At 43.0% G+C, this 22679-nt stretch overlaps 1 protein-coding gene across 1 annotated transcript; it reads right to left on the bottom strand.

Annotated features, from left to right (window-relative positions):
* Positions 1-876: 876 nt before the first annotated feature.
* On the bottom strand, positions 877-22134 carry LOC126653203 (uncharacterized). The gene is given in 5 exon segments (XM_050340722.1): positions 877-1015; positions 2938-3144; positions 13154-13610; positions 20200-20460; positions 20463-22134. Coding segments are annotated over 5 exon segments (2736 nt in total).
* Positions 22135-22679: the final 545 nt, after the last annotated feature.

Below are 22679 nucleotides of genomic sequence, written 5' to 3'. Positions count from 1 at the left end.
TTTCTCCATCTTCTTGCATCACTCACCATGTGCAACCAGGTCCTTGGGCAAAAACAATTCCACTAATGGATTTGCCTTTGCTCGAGGTAGGGTTAACCCAAACTGTTTTACCTAACATACCTCTCATGTGAATCACTGGGACCTTGTCCCCATCTACAGTGTGAAGGGACTCTGATTGGGCAGGGTCGGCTCGATTGACGGAGCCTCTAGTGTTGACTAAATACATGTAGCCTTTGCTGGGTGCTGATCCCAGTGTTTGAAAGTCCCTCCACCTAATGCTTTCATTGTAGTCTTCAACAGACCATTGCACCATTCAACCTTCCCCGCAGTTGCTGCATAGTACGGTATGTGATAGACCAACTCAATGCCATGCTCTTTCGCCCAGGTGGTAACTAAACTATTCTTGAAGTGTGTTCCGTTATCTGACTCAATTTGCTCTGAAGTGCCATGTCGCCACAGGACTTGCTTTTCGAGGTCCAGGATGGTATTTCTGGCAGTGACATGGGGCACCCAATGCGTCTCCAGCCATCCAGTGGTAGCTTCCACCATGGTGAGCACATAGCACTTACCTTGACGGGTCTGTGGCAGTGTGATATAATCAAACTGCCAAGCCTCCCGGTACCTGTATTTACTCCATCGTCCACCATACCACAGGGGCTTCAGTCTCTTAGCCTGTTTAATGGCAGCGCATGTCTCACAGTCATGGATAACCTGAAAAATAGCATCCATGGTTAGATCCACCCCTTGGTCTTGTGCCCATCTGTAGGTGGAATCTCTGCCCTGATGGTCGGAGGCATCATGGGTCCATCGTGCTAAGAACAATTCCCCTTTGTGCTGTTAGTCTAGGTCCACCTGTGACACCTCAACTTGTGCAGCTCAGTCTGCCTGTTCATTGTTGCGATGCTCTTCATTGGTTCGATTTTTGGGCACATGGGCGTCTACGTGGCAGACTCTCACAATCAGCTTCTCTCCCCGTGTAGCAATGTCTTGCCATATATCTGTAGCCCAGATGCTACTGGGGGTTTGGCCATTTGGCAGGGAGTCAAGTCCAAACCATCACATTCCCCTGTTTCCAATTGGCCTTCTTCCATCTGTCCAACCACCCACACAGGGCATTGGCCACCATCCACAAATCCGTGTAAAGTTTTGGCCACTTCTCTCGTTCAGCAATGTCCAATGCTAACTGGACAGCTTTGAGCTCTGCGAATTGGCTCGATTCACCCTCTCCTTCCATAGCTTCTGAAACTTGTCATGTGGGACTCCATACAACTGCTTTCCATTTACGTTTCATCCCTGCAATGCGGTAGGAACCATCAGTAAAGAGTGCGTAGCGTATTTCTTCTTCTGGTAGTTGGTTGTATGTTGGGGCTTCCTCCGCCCGTACCACCTGCTCCCCTTCTTCTTCCTCTGCTAGACTAAAGTTCTCACCTTCCGGTCAGTTCCTGATGATTTCTAGGATCACCGGGCGATTTGGGTTTCCAATGCGGGCGCGGTGCATGATCAGGGCGATCCATTTGCTCCATGTAGCGTCAGTGGCATGTTACCTAAATGGTTGTGGGGAAAAAAAGACTCCAAGCCAAATTAGGCAGGAGATAAGATAAGGATACAAAGGCTTTAATGAGCCCCCAGGCTTTCCAGAATACCCCCAATGCGCACTTCCGAATACAGATGTTCACAGTTTTTATAATGATTTTCACCCAATCCCCATCCAGCCACCACCCAGGTTCTGCCTCTGCCACGCCTCTTGGGAATTGGGTCTGGGGACGTTTTGGGACCCCCTCTTCTTCATCTTCATCTTCCTCAGAGCACGTAATGTTCTTGGAGGCCTTCCAGAGTCCTAGGTCTGAAGGTTGCTGCGTCTATGGCTATATCTTCTTACGCAGGGTTAGGGTGTTCTCTACAATTCTACCTTGAAAAAGAGATTAAATAAATTAATGGAATTTAGGGGAATTGATATGGGAATGGGTAACAGGGTTTGCTATGTGTGGTTGGTGTGTTAAAGGGTAAAGGGATAATGTATTGCTACTTTGAAATCTACATTTACTACATAACTACTTCTAAGATCTACAAAAATTAAAAAATCAAAACTCCAAGGTATCAGGCATGATGCGTAGAGGGCGTCTTCCCTTTGAACATCCAACTCAACACCGGTAGCCGAGGTACCAGGAGGAACTGTTCTTCTGTGCCAATCACCTCTGAGGCAGCTTGTACTCCCTCATAAGCTGCTAGGATTTCCTTTTCTGTTGGAGTGTAATTGGCTTCTGATCCTCTGTAGCTTCGGCTCCAGAATCCAAGTGGGCGGCCTCGGGTCTCTCCAGGCACCTTCTGCCAGTGGTTCCAGGAGAGACCCTTATCCCCAGAGGCAGAGTAGAATACATTCTTCACATCTGGTCCTGTCCTGACTGGCCCAAGGGCTACAGCATGGGCAATCTCCTGTTTAATCTGTTCAAATGCTTGCTGTTGTTCAGGACCCCACTGGAAATCATTCTTCTTGCAGGTTACCAGATAGAGAGGGCTTACAATCTGGCTGTACTCAGGGATGTGCATTCTCCAAAAACCTATGGCACCCAGGAAAGCTTTTGTTTCCTTCTTGTTAGTTGGTGGGGCCATTTCTGTGATTTTATCGATGACTTCAGTCGGGATCTGATGACGTCCATCTTGCCACTTTACTCCCAGGAACTGGATCTCCAGGGTAGGTCCCTTGACTTTACTCTTTTTAATGGCAAACCCAGCTTCCAGGAGAATCTGTATGATCTTTTTTCCTTTCTCAGAGACCTCTTCTGCTGTGTCCCCCCATACAATGATGTCATCAATGTACTGCAGGTGTTCTGGGGCTTCCCTTTCTCTAGCGTAGCCTGGATCAATCCATGGTAGATGGTGGGACTGTGTTTCCACCTCTGGGGCAGTCGGTTCCAGGTGTACTGCACACTCCTCCACCTGAAAGCAAACTGCGTCCTGCAGTCTGCTGCCAAGGGAATGGAGAAGAACGCATTTGCGATGTCAATAGTGGGGTACCACCTCTCTGCCTTAGACTCCAGCTCATACTGGAGCTCCAACATGTCTGGAACAGCGGCACTCAGTGGTAGGGTGGCTTCATTCAGGCCATGATAGTCCACAGTCAATCTCCATTCTCTGTTCTTCAACCTTCAACAATCCCACAGCAGAAGAGTTCTCTGAGAGGTCAGGTAGTGAATTCAACTGCTTAACCACCTCTGTCTCCACATCAACTCTTCTGAAAAGCCCATCTATGTCTTTTGGGGTCTTTGAAATACCCATTCCTAAGGTAGTCAATGCCCAGGATACATGGGGCATCTGGACCAGTCACAATGGGGTGTTTCTGCCACTCCTTCCCGGTCAAGCTCACTTCAACTTCCAGCACGGTCAACTGCTGCGACCCTCCTGTCACCCCAGAAATGGAAATAGCCTCTGGTCCCACATGTCCTGAGGGCATTAACGTGCATTGAGGGCCAGTGTCAACCAAAGCCTTGTATTCTTGTGGGTCTGATGTACCAGGTCATCGGATCCACACAGTCCAATAGACACAGTTGTCCCGTGCCTCTACCTGGCTAGAGGCAGGGCCCCTCTAATACTGGTCTCTGTCCTGCTTGTCAGAGTTTTCCGTCTGCAAATACCGGTGGGAGGTACCTTCTAGTAGGTCAGATCCCTGCCCACGGGATACCGGTACTGCACTCACTTTCACGGACTTTGTTTTTCTCTGGTCCTTCAACTCTTGTACTCGGGCTACCAAGACATGGGTAGGTTTCCTGTCCCACTGTCTCATGTCTTCTCCATGGTCAGATAGGAAATACCACAGCTCGGTTCGTGAGGTCTGTCTACCCTCTCTAGCTGGGGGGGTGCCTGGTTCTCACTGGTACCACATGGGAACTGTTTCTCTCAATCTTCTTTTGCAGTTTCTCCTGTTGATCTTGTATTTTTGTAGTTAGGGTAGTGAGGTCATTGCTCAATGTCTCTACAGAGGAAATGTGGGCTTGTAATGGTCCTTGGACCATACTGTCGTACACCCAAAGTTTATTTGCTATAGACATCACTGACTGTGTCTTTTCCCCAGCCTCCAATGATGTCAGGTAACTGACATGTGCCAAAGGCCTCATACTTGTGAAGACCCACCACATGTGTAGTGTACATTTAACCTTGTCAGGATCGTCAGTGGATTGCCCATCCCTTCCAAACAGTACCTCCAACAGTGCCATTTCCCTCAGGTGTAGGATTCCCTCCTCCATGGTATTCCAGTTCTTTGCATAATGGTCTGTCTGCAAGGCCTCCCTTTAAAGGAACCTCTCCCTCACACCGTCCAACAGCCGTGCCCAGAGAGACAGGGGTTTTGATCATCTCTCAAATGCCTCCTCAATGCCCACATCCTGGGCAATAGACCTCAAGAACCTGATAGCTCTGCATGCAGGGGGCAGGGGGAAGGAAAAAATTCCTACTTAGTTTCCAAGAACCAGCTAAACCATGACATACATGCCTAGGGAATTTTTCTAAATTATCCCTTTGTAGCATTTTCCTACTTCTACCTCCTGTATACTGTTGTTTTATTTTGAAACTCAGTCATGAGGGCTCTGGCATGCCTAGCTGGCCTACCAATATGTCTACTTGTTTTCTTGAGTTTCAAGGGGAACCATTCTTATATTTGAAGGAAATTTGCTTCAGGTTTTGTTATGTTTTTATAAGACAGATTTTTGTGAACATGATTTGGGAAAGTAATTTTCTTAAGAATGGCCACTATGCTGAGAATTGACAAACAGATTTTAAAGCATTTTTATAGTTGACATTTTCATTTGTTGAAATGTTCATGTATTAGTTTTGTTCTATTACAATCTGTTTCAGATTTTATACTACTTTGATTATTAAATCAGCATTCTGGAGGGAAATGGCATTAACAAGTTTATCACCTACATTTTCACTTCTTCCAAGTTTGACCAAGTCATAAAAAGTTTTTGTCTTGTGATGTGCTTTATTAACTATCAGCAGCAAAATCCATGCAGTGTTGCAAGAAAAAGTATCATATAGTAGAATATATGTTACACATTTTCTTAGAAAACACCTTTTTAAAAAAACTGCACAAAAACTGCTGAGTTATATATACCTTGTTCAGTCCCTTGGGCTTCAGTGAGGTTGCAAATGTAATCACCTGCAGAATAGTACAACTTCAAGAGTTCTTAAAGCCTAAATATTGACCTAATTTACACACAACTAACAACCACTACTTTGTCAGGGTTAGATAGGTATAAAAATTAGCAGTACTTGCTCTTTTATTTATATCTTCTCATTACTGTTAATACAAAAAAGTGCATGCTTTCTGCTTTCATTTAAATAAAATAAAAATCAAACAAATTTATCTCGGGCTTGAAAAGTGGAAGAAAGTTTTGGCAGCAACAGTAGCAAGAATATGATTTATATGAAACATGATCCTGAGCTCTGGCAGGACTTACTGGACTGTGAGAGGGAAAATCTTGTATAGTACAGCAACATCTGAACCAGACTTTCAACATTCATGGTTGCAGACAACATACTATGTGCCATTTCATGTGCTAACTATATATGTAATTTTCAACTGCATCTAGTATTGTATCACTGTGAGAAAACCACTGATAAATGAAAAGTACCTAGTATAACAAAGAACTCACATTCAGTTTTGATCTTATTATCTGAAACAGACTTACCAACTTTTTCATCTTCAGACACAGCACTCTAATAGAATTGAATTAAAAGAAACAGTATACAGTTCTCCATTTTTATACTGTGTTGTGGTTTAACCCCAGCTGGCAACTAAGTACCACACAACCACTCCCCCCATGCCATCGTCCCCCGCTGGTGAGGAGAATTGGAAAGAAAAGGTAAACTTCCTAGGTTGAGATAAGAACAGCTTAATAATTGAAACAGAATAAAATATAGCAATATTGTTATTATTGTTATTGTATTATTGTTATTAATGTTGTTGTTGTAATGAAAAGAGAGGGGAATAAAACCCAAGAGAAACAAGTGACGCACAATACAATTGTTCCTCACCCACTGAGTGATATCCACCCCTGAGCAGCGATTGGTGGCTCCTGACCAGCTCCCTCCAGTTTATATACTGAACATGATGTTCTATGGTGTGGTATATCTTTTTAGCTAGTTTGGGTCATCTGTCCTGGCTATGTTCCCTCTTGGCTTCTTGTGCACCTCCTTGCTGGCAGAGCATGGGAAAATCAAACATCCTTGATGTGAGAAACAAAGTCTCCAATTATGATAGGTTTTCAAATAGGAGTTTATTATATGGAAAAAGCAAGTAGCATGCTGGGTGTCAGGAGGAGTCTAGCTCCACAATCCTGCACACTGATACAGAGTGTGTTCTGGCATTTATTTTAGCTATCTCATACATATTCATTACATCATATACATATACACTTTACAATATTAGCTGTGTTTATTAAACTTGACTACTAAGCACTATTTAGCAACAACTAAACATCAGTGTGTTATCAACATTATTTTCATACTAAATCCAAAACACAGCACTGTACCAGCAACTAGGAAGAAAATTAACTCTATCCCAGTGTTACAGTTTCTTTTCCTTTTTCATTATCTTCTGGTGAATTTTTTTCACACCAACCACTTGGCTGGGGTGGGGATGAGTTTTTCAGGTTTTGATGTTTGATGGGCTTAGACCTTAATGACTGTCTTATTGATACGCTAAACGACTCCTCTCGGTTAGAAGCAGGACTCTTTTGCTTCCCTCTACCCGAGGCCAGGGATGGGGGTGGTGGGTAGGGAGGTTTGGGGTTTTTTTCCCCTTGGTGGGAGGGACTGGGTTTCAGGGCGGAACTCGGGGTGTGTGTTAGGGGGAAGAGAAAAGCTCCAGGGTTGGGTTTTTTTTGCTCTCGGCGAGGTCACCTGGCTGCTTTTGGCCCTGGTTTGCCTCTGTTCCCTCACACCCTGTTCTACCCACTGCCCAAACTGCCTGGGATTTCATTGGAGAAGCAAGTGCCAAACTGTGGAGGAATTTCTGAGGGAAAAGGCTGCTTTTCTTCCCTCCTCCTCCTCCTCTTTCCATGCCGGGGGAAGTTTGTGTCCATTGATGAGGAAGGGGAGTTCCAGCCACAGTCTTTGACAGCATGAGACCACAGGAGGATTACCCTCCTTCCTTGTCCTTTCCCCCTTCAGTGGGGGGGTCCCTGTCCATCTGCCTCCAGCAGGGGCCCACATGGCGGCCACCAGAGCCCAACAGTGCCCTCTGCCAACCACTAGAGAGCAACTGCAGCCTCTGCCCTTCCAGAGATCCAACAGTGCCCCCTGCTGACCATCAGAGAGCAATTGCAGCCTCTGCTCCACCAGAGCCCAGCAGCACCCCCTGCTGGTGATGGTTAGAACTGCGCCAAAAAGCAAAAGGTACTTGGCTGTTTTTGGTGGGAATTTGGGTGCAGTATTGTTTCTTGTTTTTCTTTTGTTGTGTTTGTCTATACACATATATTCTTTAATAACAAGTTGGGTTTTTTTCTTTCTCCACATTTCTTTGACTGGAGCCTCTTAATTTTGGAGTTGCAGTTGTTGGGATGGAGGAGCTTGGTTTTCCTCGTGAAATGAGAGAAGGTCTCCTCTCTAAGTGAATTGGGAAATCAGAAGTTTTAGCTTAGATAAAATTGTGTCCTAATCAACTAAGAGATTTGCTTTCTTGGCATAGTAGTTATCTTTTCTTTTAGGACTACAATTAGTTTCAGGATGTAGAATGTAGATGAAACGTAAGAACAAATAGAGAGTGTGCCGTAGGCCCACCTGCAAGAAATTGTCTTACATGCCTCAGAAAGCTTGATCAATAAGAGATTTTTCTGTTAAGAAGTAAATTCAATTGAAGATTGTTTAAGTTAATGGGAAATTCTAGTTATCTTTAACCAATGATGAATATATATGTCTTAGTTGGTTCTAGAAAAATTATTTTAGGGGTTAAAGGTCAACTGGATCAATCATAGGTGTTAGGAGGCCTGCCAAGCTAGAAAAACTCTGTGATAATTACTGTCCCCCCCAGAAGAAACAAATGCGAGATGGTAATCTTGCTCCATGAATGAACTTCAGGATGATATTTGACCCCTAAATTTGAGATAATTTGAGGTTGGACTTGTGGGAAGGGGTTTCGATGAATACTATATTTATACTTGAAATTTGTACTGATTCTTTGATTCATGCATGATAGAATATCCCTATCAATCTCCAGTTGGCAGATTAAAAGAATGTCCAAATCCAATTATTTTTAACAGTTGGGTTGAATTCTTTTGTTTCACTTGTATCTCACCCTCCTTAGCAGGCACTTCTGTCTTGGTAAACTGAGACACTCAGTTGAAAACAGGACACTGTGCCATAACTAGGTGTCTTGATGTTTTAATCACATCACATTGGGTTGCAGCAGGTTCTATAAAACAGCCCTCTCAGTAACTCACTGTAGGCATCATTCTTGCTGCACTGTAGATTCTTCCCTACCTTTACAACAGAGTTTCAAATCAGAGAATATTCTGAGTTGGAAGGGACCCATAAGGATCATTGAGCCCAACTCTTAAGTGATTGGTCCATAGGGGGATAAAACCCACAACCTTGGTGTTATTAGCACCATGCTCTGACCAACTAAGCTAAGCTCAGTTCCTCATTCAATGCTCCATCACTGCATTCACTAAGAAGCAGGGGGAAAAATACTGAAGGAGTGGTTGCTTTTACATTATTATGAGCAATAATCTTGAGCAAAATCCAAGGAAATATTTACTAATAACCCCTCATTCATGATTTTGGTTTCTTATTCAATGAAGGTTTGTTTTTGTGGGGTTTTACACACATGTTGTTCTGTATATGCATTGGGGAAATAGAATTAACTCTGTGTCTCATATGCTTAAGTCAAAGTATTTCTTTGAACATTTCATAGTTATTATTCAATATACAAGATGCACAATCTGACACTACATGGTGTTTCTGTTCTCTGAACTGCATCAACTGTGATATGATTCTGTCTAAAAGAGTCGTAATTACTGAATTTTGTTTCCAATACACTCCATACAATGTGTTTTCTTTGGTTTTGCTTGTTGAAAATCAAAATGAAGTATAAACCTACTAACACATTTCAGGCAATGATTTTTTTTTAATTTAAATTTTTACTATTGCTCTCTCATAAGGCTTCAAACACACAAAACATTTGCACTAAGATGAAGTATTTAAAACTTCAGTCTTTCCTCTCCTGGGAAAATTATGAGAATACAAATCAAATATAATCTATTTGAGTTATCATAATGTCCTGGGTTACACAAAAATTCTGGTATTCACCTTTTATTTTCTTTTTTCTCCAAATATGCCGTTTCGGTGTTTTGCCTTCTTTAAAGAGACTGAACTGTTTATGATTAATGACTCAAACATTTGACCACCTGCAGTGACCTCCCAGGTGCTGTAAGAGACTGGACTATTGGTGCTAATGGCTCAATCAGCAGTGTACTTTGTTAACAATGTGTAGAGTGGCCACCCAGGTGCTGAGGGCTTACACATTTGACACCTCAGACTACAAGCTGAGTGTTGAACAAGACAAGGAGGCAAACCCTGATAGGCGGGGTAGGTTTCTTTGTCCTTACACAACTGACTCAGATGTGATAACTCCCCTCAGGGAAAGATTTGGGATAATTCACACATAGCCTGAAGATATTCATCTTTAGGACAGGAGGGCATGGGTTTAAGCTCTGTCATGGGAGGTTTAGGTTGGATATTAGAAAGAAGTTCTTTACAGAGAGAGTGATCAGGCACTGGAATGGCCTGCCCAGAGAGGTGGTGGATTCACCGTCCCTGGAGGTTTTTAAGATGAGGTTGGATGTGGCACTGAGTGCCATGATCTAGTAATCATAGTGAGGTTGGATCAAGGGTTGGACTTGATCTCAGAGGTCTCTTCCAACCCAGTTAATTCTATGATTCTATGATTCTATGATCTCTGCTGATTGGCCATAATGGATCCACCTGTGCTGACCTAACAGGCAGATGTGACATCTTAGAAGGTGTCAGACCCCTGAAATGTCCCATGATCCAGTATTACATCATCTAGTGTAGAACTCCCCACCCCAGGGGAGGTACTGGGGGCATTCCCAGTTAGCCTGAGCCAAATAAAAGACCACACTTGGACTTCACCCAACACTTGGTTTTCTTTCCTCACCACATGGGACTTTCCTTACCTCCTGGGGTTTCTGATGCCTCAGAGCTTTTTGGATTTTTTTAACTTTTGTAGATTTTAGAAGTAGTTGTGTAGTAAATGTAAATTTTAATGTAGCTGCATTATATCCCTTACTCTTAACATAGCAGTTTACACATACCCAGCCCTATTACCCCATTTCATATCAATGCTTCTAAATTTCCATTAGTGTGTTTAGTCTTCTTTTCAAGGTAGAATTGTAGAAAAACACTTCTGTTTTAGAAATTCAGCACCCTAACCCTGGACCGGGAGATATCATGCAGACACAGCAACCTTCAAGCCCAGAACTTTGGAGGAGCTCCAAAGTGCTGTGAAGAAGATGAAGATGAGGAAGAAGGGGTACCAGAGACTCCAAACCCAATTCCAGAAGGGGCATGTCAAGGGCAGAACTGGGCAGAACCAGGGGGTGGATAGATCTGGGATTGGATGGACCTTATTATAAAATCGTAGAACCAGTGTCTGGGTGAAGGCATGCATCATGTGTATTCCCCTGGACCTGAGGCCTGATTAAAGGATCCGCTCTTTTTATCTTATTTTACACACTAAATTGGCCTGGAGTCTTTTTTTGCATGGTCTCTTTAGGCTATATTCCGTTTTACCTGAATGGATCCAGACTGCAACCACCACTTTGACTAACAAACATCAAAACTGCAACAACCAAGTCTCATTACTGGATCCAACAGGTGTCTTGTGAGTCCTTCCAGTTCCCTGGGGGGTCTGCAGTCCTGCTCTGACTTCTTGTACCAGTTGGTGGTCTAGTGGTTAGGGCGCGGTGCTGTCACCGCGGAGGCCCGGGTTCGATTCCTGGTCAGGGCCACTCCCAGGCAGATGGAGCTCGTTAGCCCTTAAAAGGCAACCCATCTACGTCCTAAGGACCTCGTTGCCACCGTCCAAGCTCGCTTGGCCCAGGCAGATGAACCTTAGGATTAAAGGGTGGGCTCAGTTCCGCGCACACTGTATCTCATCTAAAAAATCCAATGTGCAGGCTGGAAGGTGTAAAGACCTTCCCCGGATCTTCGCTCGCGAAGACTGGCCATTATTATCTTGTACCAGCACTGCAGCCTCACTCCAGCACCACACAGATGTCTGCCAGTATCAAATCCCATCTATCTACCATTTCCTGTGTGACTCTCCAACCACTCCTGCCAGGTTTTCTGGGCTTGGGGGAGGAGAACCACTTGGAAAGGCTACCATCTTGTCTCTGTCCTCTGGCCATGTGTATTTTTCTGAGTGGGGGAGACTGTCTGCCATCTCAATTTGGTCCAGTGGGTGGGGCTAGGGAAGCTTCTCCTTGTCAGTTGGTTTAAACCGGTTTTATCAGTATTGTTATTAGCATTTCTTCTTGGTAAAGAGTTATTTTTTCACTTACATCTGGGCATATTTGGTCTCTTTCTCTGTATTAGAGAAACCAGCAGTATTGAATCTGAGGGAGGAGGCTCTCTGGTCTTTGCCCCTCCAAATTGTCTCAAACGTAGACACGTTCTCATTTTGTTCCAGAAAGGCACTCAGATACTATAGTTTGTGTAAGTATTGCATAAATGCTCTATTGTATTAATAGTTCTAGAGACAGCAAACTTGGGTTTTTACTCTTTTTTTATTGCTACACACAGCTGGAAATGAATGGAAAAAGCATCTGTTATTGTGGCAAGCTTTATTTCATTTCATTACACTACCTACTCCATATATTGACATAGAAAATATGTAATTACATAAACATGTGTTGTGCACCAGTATGTCCATGTAATTAGCATTATTATAGGAGGTGTCTTCACCAGTCATCATTACATGTATGTCTTTTTAGTTCTTTTCCTTGGAGTATAGACAAATATTCAGCCTTAAAGAACCCCAAACAAAAAGTAGAGTTAGCTTTTCTCCTCCAAGATTTTGCATAATGTCAATGGTGGCAGGGCAGCTCGTCTCCAATAAGAATCAATCTCTGTGACAGTAATATTCTCTGAGAACTGGACGTTGATGCTTCTTCTTTATCAACTCTCTTTCAAGATGGCACATATAAAAAAACCCAATTATACATACAGTACTGCAAAATTTTGCATTTTTGGTTTATGCATGCCAGTGAAACCACTTCCAATAATAAAGTCTGCAGTATAAACTGGATTACTTTAGAAATAAAACCTTAGGTTTAAACAGTTCAAGTTCAACTAAAGTTTAAAGTCTAAATCCAAATAACTGCCAAAATTGTATAATATTAAGTTACCTTACAGTGATTTCAAAACACAGTATTTCACAGAATCAACTAGGTTGGAAAAGACCTATGAGATCCTCAAGTCCAACCTATGACCTAACACCACCTTGTCTACTAGACCATGGCACCAAGTGCCACATCCATTCTTTTCTTAAACACCTCCAGGGCCGGTGACTCCACCACCTCCCTGGACAGACAGCCCATTCCAATGCCAAATCACTCCCTCTGTAAAGAACTTCTTCCTAATATCCAACCTAAACCTCGCCTGGTGCAGCTTAAGACCATGCCCTCTTGTCCTACTGCTGGTTGCCTGGGAGAAAAGACCAACACCCACCTGGCTACAACCTCCTTTCAGGGAGTTGTAGAGAGTGATAAGGTCACCCCTGAGCCTCCCTCTTCTCCAGGCTAAACAACCCCATCTCCCTCAACCTCTCCTCATAGGACTTGTGGTCCAGACCCTTCACCAGCCTCATTGCCCTTCTTAGGACATGCTCCAGCACCTCAACATCCTTCTTAAACTGAGGGGCACAGAACTGGACACAGTACTCCAGGTGTGGCCTCACCAGCGTTGAGTACAGGGGAAGAATCACTTCCCTGGTCCTGCTGACCACACTATTCCTGATACAGGCCAGGATGCCATTGGCATTCTTGGCCACCTGGGCACACTGCTGGCTCATGTTCAGTCAGTCAGTACCCCCAGGTCCCTTTCTGCCTGGCTGCTCTCCAGCCACTCTGTCCCCAACCTGTAGTGATCCATGGGGTTGTTGTGGTCCAAGTGCAGGATCTGGTACTTGGTCTTGTTGAACCTCATACCATTGGATTTGGCCCATCTATCCAACCTATCCAGGTCCCTCTGCAGAGCCCTCCTGCCTTCCAGCTGATCTACACTTCCTTCCACCTTGGTGTCATCTGCAAATTCGCTAAGGGTAGACTTGATCCCCTCATCCAGATCATCAAAAAAGATATTGAATGGGACTGGGCCCATCACTGATCCCTGGGGGACACCACTAGTCACTGGCTGTGAACTGAATGCAACACCGTTCCCCACCACTCTCTGGGCCCAGCCATCCGGCCAGTTCTTAACCCAGTGGAGAGTGCACCTGTCCGAGCCATAGGCTGGCAACTTTTCCAGGAGTATGTCGTGGGAGGTGGTGTCATAGGCTTTGCTGAAGTCCAGGTAGACACATCCATAGCCTTCCCCTCATCCACCAGGAGGGTCACCTGATCATAAAAGGAGATCAGGTTGGTCAGGCAGGACCTGCCCCTCCTAAATCCATGTTGGATGGGTTTGATCCCCCATCTGTCCTATAGGTGCTATGTGATTGCACTCAAGATGATCTGCTCCATAACCTTGCCGGGCACTGAGGTCAGGCCAATAGGCCTGTAATTTCACAGATCCTCCTTCAGGCCCTTCTTATGGACGGGTGTTATGCTGGACAACTTCCAGTCATCTGGGACCTCCCTAGTTAGCCAGGACTCTTGATAAATGATGGAGAGCAACTTAGCCAGCTCTTCTGCCAGCTCCCTCATCACCCTAGGATGAATCCCATCTGGTCCCATAGATTTGTGAGCAACTAAGTGGCTCAGCAGGTCACTAAATACTTCATCCTGGGTTTCAGAGGGTCATAATGGCTCCCTGTACCTGTCTACCAGCTCAGGAGGCTAGTTGTCCTAGGGATGACCTGTCTTATTGTTGAAAACTGAGGTAAAGAAGGTGTTAAGTAGTTCAGCCTTTTCCTCATCTTTGGGAAGTATATTTCCCCCCCCCCTCCTGCCCCACCATCTCCAATAAAGAATGGAAGTTTTCTTTGCCCCTCCTTTTGCTATTAATGTATTTATAAAAACGCTTTTTATTATCCTTACCAGAAATGACCAGATTAAGTTCTAAATGATCTTTTGCCTTTCTAATGTCCTTTCTGCATGACCTAATGACATCCTTAAACACTTCATGAGTTGCCTGCCCCATTTTCCAAAGGTGATAAACCCTCTTTTTTTCCCTGAGTTCCTGCAAAAACTCTCTGTCCAGCCAGGCCAGTCATCTTCCCTGCTGGTTCATCTTTTGGCACATAGGGACAGCCTACTCCTGCGCCTTCAAGATTTCTTTGAAGTATGTCCACCCTATCACATGAGAGTGGAAGACTTAGACAAAGTTATTAAAAAGCCTTGCTGGTGAGTCATGAGATGCAGAAAGGACTCCCTTGCTTTCTAAACTCCTTCTCAGAGAAGGGTTTAGGTGCAACTGAATCCTATCTTAGCCTTGGACTGTGTTAATGGTGTAAATTTAAAGGAATTACAGAGGTATGATTAAACCACTTTGTCCTGCAGGTTTTAATGATGGCAAAACAGGTATATTTATATAAAGATATATTTATATGAATGAATTATTTATTATGACAAATTAACAAAACGGTGAACAGACAAAAGATCTTAATCATAATTATTTACTACACAGTGTAAAAGCTAAAAAAATCTATTAGTAGGGTATTGTATAATGTCATAAGTTTGCTTGTTTCAAAGAAAAAAACCCAGGTGGAATTTTTTCCCTGTCCCACTATGAAAAAAAGGTGTTGAATGAGGGAGGGGGAGGGACTGGCTAGAGTGATTCACACACACAAAAGAACTAGCCTCACATTCCAAGCTAATTGGTTCAGAAGACTGGGGAAGGGGGGAGGTGAGTTTTGCTCCTGGGGAAACTGCTCCTCTTCTTACTTTTGTCGGGGACTCAGGGAGGGTGTGTGTGGAGAGAAAAAAGAGCCAAGTTTCATCTTTGTTTTTGGCCAAGTTGCCTGGTTGTCTTGGCCCCAACTTGCCTCTGTTTCCCTCATTCTGTTGCCCCAAAAGGCAGAGAGAAACTGCTTAGAGACAGAGTTTTATGCCTTTAAACAGCAGGTATTTATTATTAAGCGACATCAGAGAACTCCCCGGCTCTGGCCAGGCAAAAGTTCTGAAGTGGTCAGGCAAGAATAGGTAATTTATACAGTCTCTGATTACATCATATTCACATACATATTCATGTTATTGTATTATTAGACTATAATATTCATAGCAGGTGGACTCAGGTGCGGGTTTTGAGGTGTGGTCTTCATTTTGGGGAATAATCGGGTGGTACATCCTGTCTTACTTCATCGGAGGGTCTCAAATTTACTCTTCTTTGTCGCGTGAACTCTGGTGAACTCCTGAACTTTCCATTTTTTTGTGTTCTATCCACTGAAGCTTGAAGAAAGCCTTGGCTTCAGGCCGATTTTACGTATTCAAATGTCTACCTTAGTCTATTTGACCATAATTTATTACCTCTGAGGTCTTTGTATAATGTTTCTTGTGGGTTTAGGTCTGTTGAATTTGTACAGAACAAAATTTCCTTTGAGTAAGGTAGAAAAGGGGGGGGGAAGAAAAGTGGGTCTTTGCAGTAAGATGCTTGATTAACCCTTCTAAAGTCTTGTTTCGCTTAATTCCCCCCTTTTCTTAGAACTTACGAACCCTTTCATCAAGTTCTAGTGAAGTATAGGTATGAATTATTGCCCACATTATCTGGGTCCTTTTGATTATGGAGTGTAATTTATACCACAGCCATATGTTCAAAAAGGATAGTAAAAGCATAACTATTACTATAACTAACACTGGGTGTACTAGGTAGTCGAACACTTTTGTGGCTGAAGGGGATTGTCCTGTGAAGATATCCCACCAATGGTGTTCTCCTGTTTGCTCTATTTTAGTCAGGACATTTGTTATACTGGTAGAGTCGTGTTCAACCTGCCAAATCATTTGTTGAGGTTTTCTATTAACTTCTTGGACTAACTTCTATATGTCAGGGTGCTTAAACAATGCTTTAAGAAGATTAATTTCCATTCCTATCTGTAATTTCGGTACATCATGGTACAAACTATACTTAGCTTCGATTAGTTGCCTAGTAGTAATAGGAACAGTGTAATTAAAGTCACAGCTTAATATTCTAGTAAAATTGCACACACAAAAATTAGTACCATTCGTTTTTACATAACAATGATCAATAAAAACATAAACACAGTGTCATAGTTCTGATTTTAGCAAGGAATTTTTCTTCCCCTTCCCCCTGCCGTGTGTGTGTGCTCTGTATATGGGCCATCAGGTGAACAAAGGAATCAGCCTATCCACTAATGGTCGAGATTAGTCTCCTTGACAACGAAGGGGGAGGAGTTGGGGGGAGGCTATGGAGTGTGGCTGGGGCTGGGACGGCAGAACACCTCATCGTCGGAGAAGCTCGCGGTTGTCTCTTTTTACCCTGAGCCATCGCCAGCTGCAGGTTTTTTTGCCTGAGGTAGATTCTAACTAGTTGGAGATTGTGAGTTTTCTTCCATTGGGAGAACTTTCTGTTTTATTGCTGGTTTTTTCCTTCCCCCTTCCCCCCCCCCATTCCCTCTCTCCTTTCCGAGTTTTTTTTTTTTGGTTTTTGGTCTGTTTTTTTTCCTTCCCTCCAACATACCTGGAGAGTATTGTTGGGGTTTTTTTCCCCCATCCCACAGGGCGGCGACTAGGGATCCCACAGCGCCGCCTGGTGATGGGCACTGGACATTACAAGGTCTGCTCCTCCAGTGATCCAACAGCGCCACCTGGTGAATGGTACAGGACATTACAAATTTTGCATCTCCAGTGACCCAACGGCGCCCCCTGCTGACGGTGGTTGGAACTGCATCAAAGGGTGCAAAAAATTGAACTGTTTAATTTTCCTTCTGCCAGTTTATCGTTGTTCTTGAAGGGGATTATTGGTGGGTATAGGAGTATTGCTTGGTTGTTTTACTTGGTTTTTTCCATGTTCCTGTTAATACACGCATACCTTTTAATAAAGGGTTGTTATTTCCCTTTTCCATAATTTGTTTTCCTTCAATCAGAGCCTCTTAATTTTGGATTTATAATTGCTTAGAAAGAGAAGTTTGGGTCTTTTCCTCCTAATCCATCCTCAGCAAAAGACCCTTGTCTCATTTAAACTGGGACACACAGAATGTTCTAATACATGCACATCCATTTCCTACATAGTACACTTGAGACTGGTTTATATTATGGGGAAGCATTTCAAAAGTACACACACTACTCTCGGCATCTAAGCATAAATCTTCATTTTCTATCACTGCATTTTCGCAGATGTACTCTAGTTGTTCCTTAGGGATACAAGCTTCCGTAGTGATTGACTGCCATTTGTTCTTGGAGTAGTCATAGTGTGCCCATACGTTATGACTTATGGGCCGAACTACGACATTCTGGTGTATGGTTCCTAAGGTTAGGACAGGAAAAATAACTCTTTCTTTGGCAGCACTGATAGTAAGTACGTAGGCTTCAATTTGTTCAGTTTGCAGATTATAAGATAAAATTTACTAGTTGCCACCATGTTTGATAATTCTTTTCAAATTGGGTGGTGGAACTGTTTCTGGCTATTATTTCTTTTATTTCTTGAGGTAGTATCCCTGATGTTCCTTCTCTTAGTATTCCTGCAGCTACTGTTTGCACCCATTGCTGCGTTTGTATGCACTGGAAGGCAAATGCAATTTTCTTGTTAGTTTTACCAATATAGTTAGTGATTTTAAGGAAATCCTCAGAGGTATGGTTGGCTACTAGGGTCAACAATTGAACTGCTAGTGACTGTGTTTCAGCTAGAGTAAGCATGGATGAGCTTAAAGGACCTTTAAGTTCTCCCAGGTTGGATGTGACAGCACTTAGTTTATTTACTAGTACTTCCTGGTCTATCGTGTTTAGTACTCCTAAGCCCATGCCGAGCCATCCAGTTGCATCTCTCCGCATGCGTCGTGGGTGTGATCTGGCAGCTAGCCATGCCTTCCAACCCTTGAGGTTTTGTTGTATGAAGGACTGACAGTCTTTCTGTATGTGTGTTATGTTTATCTGGACATTTACTTGGATTTTCTTCAGTGAATATGTGGGATCTAATAGTAACTAGCTCATTGGACTGTCTTACTACATGGGGTCCTATAAAAGTCAGATTATGTACTCCCTTGCAATTTGGAACAGGAGTTGTGGTTTTGTCGGTTACTCTTTCAGGTGGCTTGGTAGTGGGCTTTGCTTCGAGTTTGATAATAAATATCTCAGAAATACCCCTATTTTTGCTCACCCAAGTGCACTGAACTGACACTGATTGATCTAGTAATATTTTTGTTTCACACTCGTCTTTGTGTTGTTCGGTTTTTTTATATTTTCTTTTTGGCATGAAATTGGACCCTTTCTTTTATGCCAAATATTATTATCTATCTGACTAAATGTGAGTGATTGGTTGGTCAAGGACTTCACTACCAGTTTGATCTGTTTAGTCTTTTGTGTTAAGGTATGAATACCTCTGCACCCTATTTGTATTCATTCAATTTTCCTAATACAGTGCTTAATGATTTGGGGGTTTTAATCCAGTCCTGTTGTGTGTATGATTTGTTATTGTGTAGGACGTAAATGGCTAAGCCTGGCTTAGGCCCTGGGTCTTCTGAGGAATGTACCCCAGTCCAAATTAATGACTTGATAACTTGTGCATTTGACCATGGCCATTCCATGGTAAGGTTTTGTGCTGAAGTTATCAAGAGTCCAAGGAACAATGCTGTAGTCTGACAGTCCATGGTAGTGGGTTCCTTCAGGAATTCCCTTGGTGGTTCTCTGGAGCTTTCTTGACTTGGGAGTAATGGATCCAAGCAGGTCATTTTTTAATCCTGATCACAGTGAAGGTGGTCAGTAGTACCTGGAACAGTCCTTCCCACTTTTTTTGCAGAGGTTTTCCTAAAAGATTCTGAACATATGCCCAGTCACCAGGATGGAAAGGATGCAATTTACAGTCAGGTTGTTTGGGTTGGTGGTGTATTACCACTGTGGTATTTTTATCAAAATGTTTTCCCACTGCTATTACATAATCATATATGTATTGATTGCCTATCTGATCTACAGTTTCGCTGTTTACAACCTGCATCGCATAAGGTCTACCATACAGGATTTCGAATGGACTCAGCTTCTCTTTTGAAGGAGGCTTCACTCTCAGCCTAATCGGGGCAACAGGCAAAGCCTGGTACCATTGTAAATTGGTTTCTTGGCATATTTTGGCAATTTGTTGTTTGATGAGATGGTTCATTTTCTCTACTTGCCCACTAGCCTGGAGCCTGTACGGTGTATGCAATTGCCATTTGATTTGCAATGCTTTACTTATTGTTTTTATAACTTTGGCACAAAAGTGTGAGTCTCTGTCTGAGGAGGTACTTTTAGGTACCCCAAATCTCGGTATGATTTCATTTAGCAGAGCTTTGGTTACTTCTCTCTCTTTATTTGTTCTGCATGGGAATGCTTCAGGCCACCCAGAAAATGTGTCTGTCAAAACAAGGAGGTATCTATACCCCCCCTTTTCTTGGAAGTTCAGAGAAATCAATTTGCCACACTTCTCCTGGGAATTTTCCTCTGTTAATTGCCCCTTGATGTATTTTAGTCCCTGTGTTTGGGTTATTTTTCAAACAACACTCACATCGAGATGTGACTTGCTTTATTGCTGTGAAAAGCTTTGGTCCTGCTATCCTGGCTGATAGAGGGGATCTAAGGCCCAGTGGGCCTTATCATGTTCTGCTTTTACAAATTGCCAGATTAATTTCTCTGGTAGTACTAACTGTCCTGTCTCCAACTGGCCCCACCCATTATCTAACATCTTACCTCTGTTTCTTTGTATCCACTTGCAATCTGAGTCCTGGTATTCTGGTTTAAAATTAGTATGTAATTCTTCTGGAACTAAGGCTGATATAATTACCTCATCAGTTCTTGCAGCAGCTAATTTAGCTTCTGCAATTACCTATTTCTGGAACGGTGTTACCTTTCAGGTGTCCCTTGCAGTGTATTATGGCCACTTGATTTGGGAGTTGGACGGCTTCCACCAACTGTAGGATTTCCTCAGCATGTTTTATAACTTTCCCTTGGGTCGTCAGCAGTCCTCTCTCCTTCCAGATTGCTCCATGTGCATGTACAATGGAGAAGGTATATTTAGAATCTGTCCAAATGTTGATTCGCTGTCCTTCTGCTAGTTCAAGAGCTCGGGTAAGAGCTATCAGTTCTATTTTTGTGCTGAGCTTCCTGCAGGCAAAGGGTTTGATTCGATTACCTGTTTTGTTGTGGTTACAGCATAACCTGTCATCCTCACTCCTTGTCTCATGAAACTGCTGCCATCTGTGAACCAGTCTTCTGCATCTTCAAGCGGCTCTTCTCTAAGGTCCGGATGGCTGGAATACACAGCTTCGATGGTTTCTAGGCAGTCATGTTCAACGGGCTCTGCTGACATTCTTCCTTCTAGGAATGAAGCTGGGTTCACAACGTTAGTTATCTGAATGGTTATATCGTCTGATTCAGCTAAGATTGCCTGATATTTCAGGAACCTGGAAGGTGACAACCAATGGCCACCCTTCTGTTCCAGTACTGCTGACACAGTATGGGATACTAGAACAGTCATTTTCTGGCCCATCGTAATTTTTCTGGCTTCTTCTATGTTCATTATCACTGCAACTACTGACCTCAGACAGGTAGACCATCCCCTGCTTACTTCATCTAACTGTTTATAGAAGTAAGCTACGGTTCTTTTGTAAGGTCCAAGTTGTTGAGCCAGGACGCCCAAAGCCATTCCCTCCCGTTCATGTGAGAATAGCCAGAATGGTTTTGTTACATCTGGCAGGTCTAATGCTGGGGCATTCATCAATTCCTGTTTCAGTGTCTTAAAGGCTGTTTCTGCTTCCGGTGTCCAGACTAGGACACCTTTGGTTTCTTTTATCAGTTCGTACAGGGGTTTTGCAAGTATTCCATACTGGTATATCCATAAACGACACCAGTCTGTCATTCCCAGAAAGGCTCGCAGGTCTCTCACCGTTTCTGGCCTGGGCATCTGGCAGATGGCTTCTTTTCTCTCCATTCCCAGAGATCACTGTCCTCCGGAGATTTCGTATCCCAGGTACCCCACCTTTTCTTGTACCAACTGGGCTTTCTGCTGAGAGACTCGATATCCATTTAGTCCCAAGAAATTCAACAATGAAATTGTCCATTCTATACATTTTTCCTCAGTTTGAGTTGTTATGAGTAAATCATCAACATATTGTAGAAGAACGCCCTCTCCCTGTGGCCGTTCCCATTGTTCCAATTCCTTAGATAATTGATTTCCAAATATTGTGGGACTATTTTTGTAACCTTGAGGTAAGACCGTCCAAGTCAACTGTGTTTTTCTACCTCTGCTGACAGACTCCCATTCAAAGGCAAAAATTTTCTGGCTCTCTGGGGCTAAGGCAAGGCAGAAGAATGCATCCTTCAAGTCTAACACTGTAAACCAAGTTAGGTTATTCTTCAATCTGGTCAGGAGTGTATAAGGGTTGGCTACCATTGGATGCAGGGTTTTTGCGATTTCGTTTACTGCTCTTAAATCCTGTACCAGTCTGTAGGTTCCATTTGGCTTCTTAATTGGTAAAATTGGTGTATTGTATTCTGATTCGCATTCTATTAATAATTCCAATTCTAAAAATTTTTCTATTATAGATTCAATTCCCTTCCTGTCTTCTAACCTTAATGGGTATTGTTTTCTGTGTACTGGTTTTACTCCTGATTTTAATTCTATAACTACTGGGGCTGCCTGCTTTGATTTCCCAGGGATATCTGTGGCCCACACTAACAGGTAAGCTTCACTCATAATTTGTTCAACACTATGATTGTTTGGTTTTGGTTCTACATAGCTGACAGTCAGGCTTAGGGCCATTATAAGTTGTTCTCCATTTACTTGAAATTCAAGTTTGTTTTTATCAAACTTTATTATAGCTCCTAAATTTTCTAGTAAGTCTCTACCTAGAAGGGGCTTTGGAGAATTAGGTAAATATAAGAATTGGTGAATTCCCATTTGTTTTCCAATTTTATATTTTAGGGGTTTCAAAAAGAAGGTTTTTTCTGATTGTCCTGTAGCTTCCATCACTTGAATAAATTCATCACTTTTTGGTACTAATTCTTGATTTAGAACTGAAAATGTAGCTCCAGTGTCGATTAAGAAGTCTAATTCTTTTTTACCTTCCCCTAGCTCCAATTTAACCAGTGGGTCTGCTAGGGGACGGCCCACCGGTCCACTTCAGTCACTACCTTGATGGGCAATGACAGACACTTTCTCATTTTTCTCATTCTTTTTAGGGCACTCCCATTTCCAGTGTCCCTTTTGAAAGTAATATGCACAGTGATCTGACTCGATCTTCTTTTGCCGAGGAATGAAACTTTTTTCTTGCTGAGATTTGCTACGATCCTTACTGTTACTGTGTG

Source organism: Myiozetetes cayanensis, unplaced genomic scaffold (assembly GCF_022539395.1).
Source record: "Myiozetetes cayanensis isolate MyiCay16 unplaced genomic scaffold, myiCay2020 scf96, whole genome shotgun sequence".
Lineage (NCBI taxonomy): Eukaryota > Metazoa > Chordata > Aves > Passeriformes > Tyrannidae > Myiozetetes > Myiozetetes cayanensis.
Note: the sequence above shows the minus strand (reverse complement) of the source record. Positions and strands in the feature narration are given on the sequence as shown.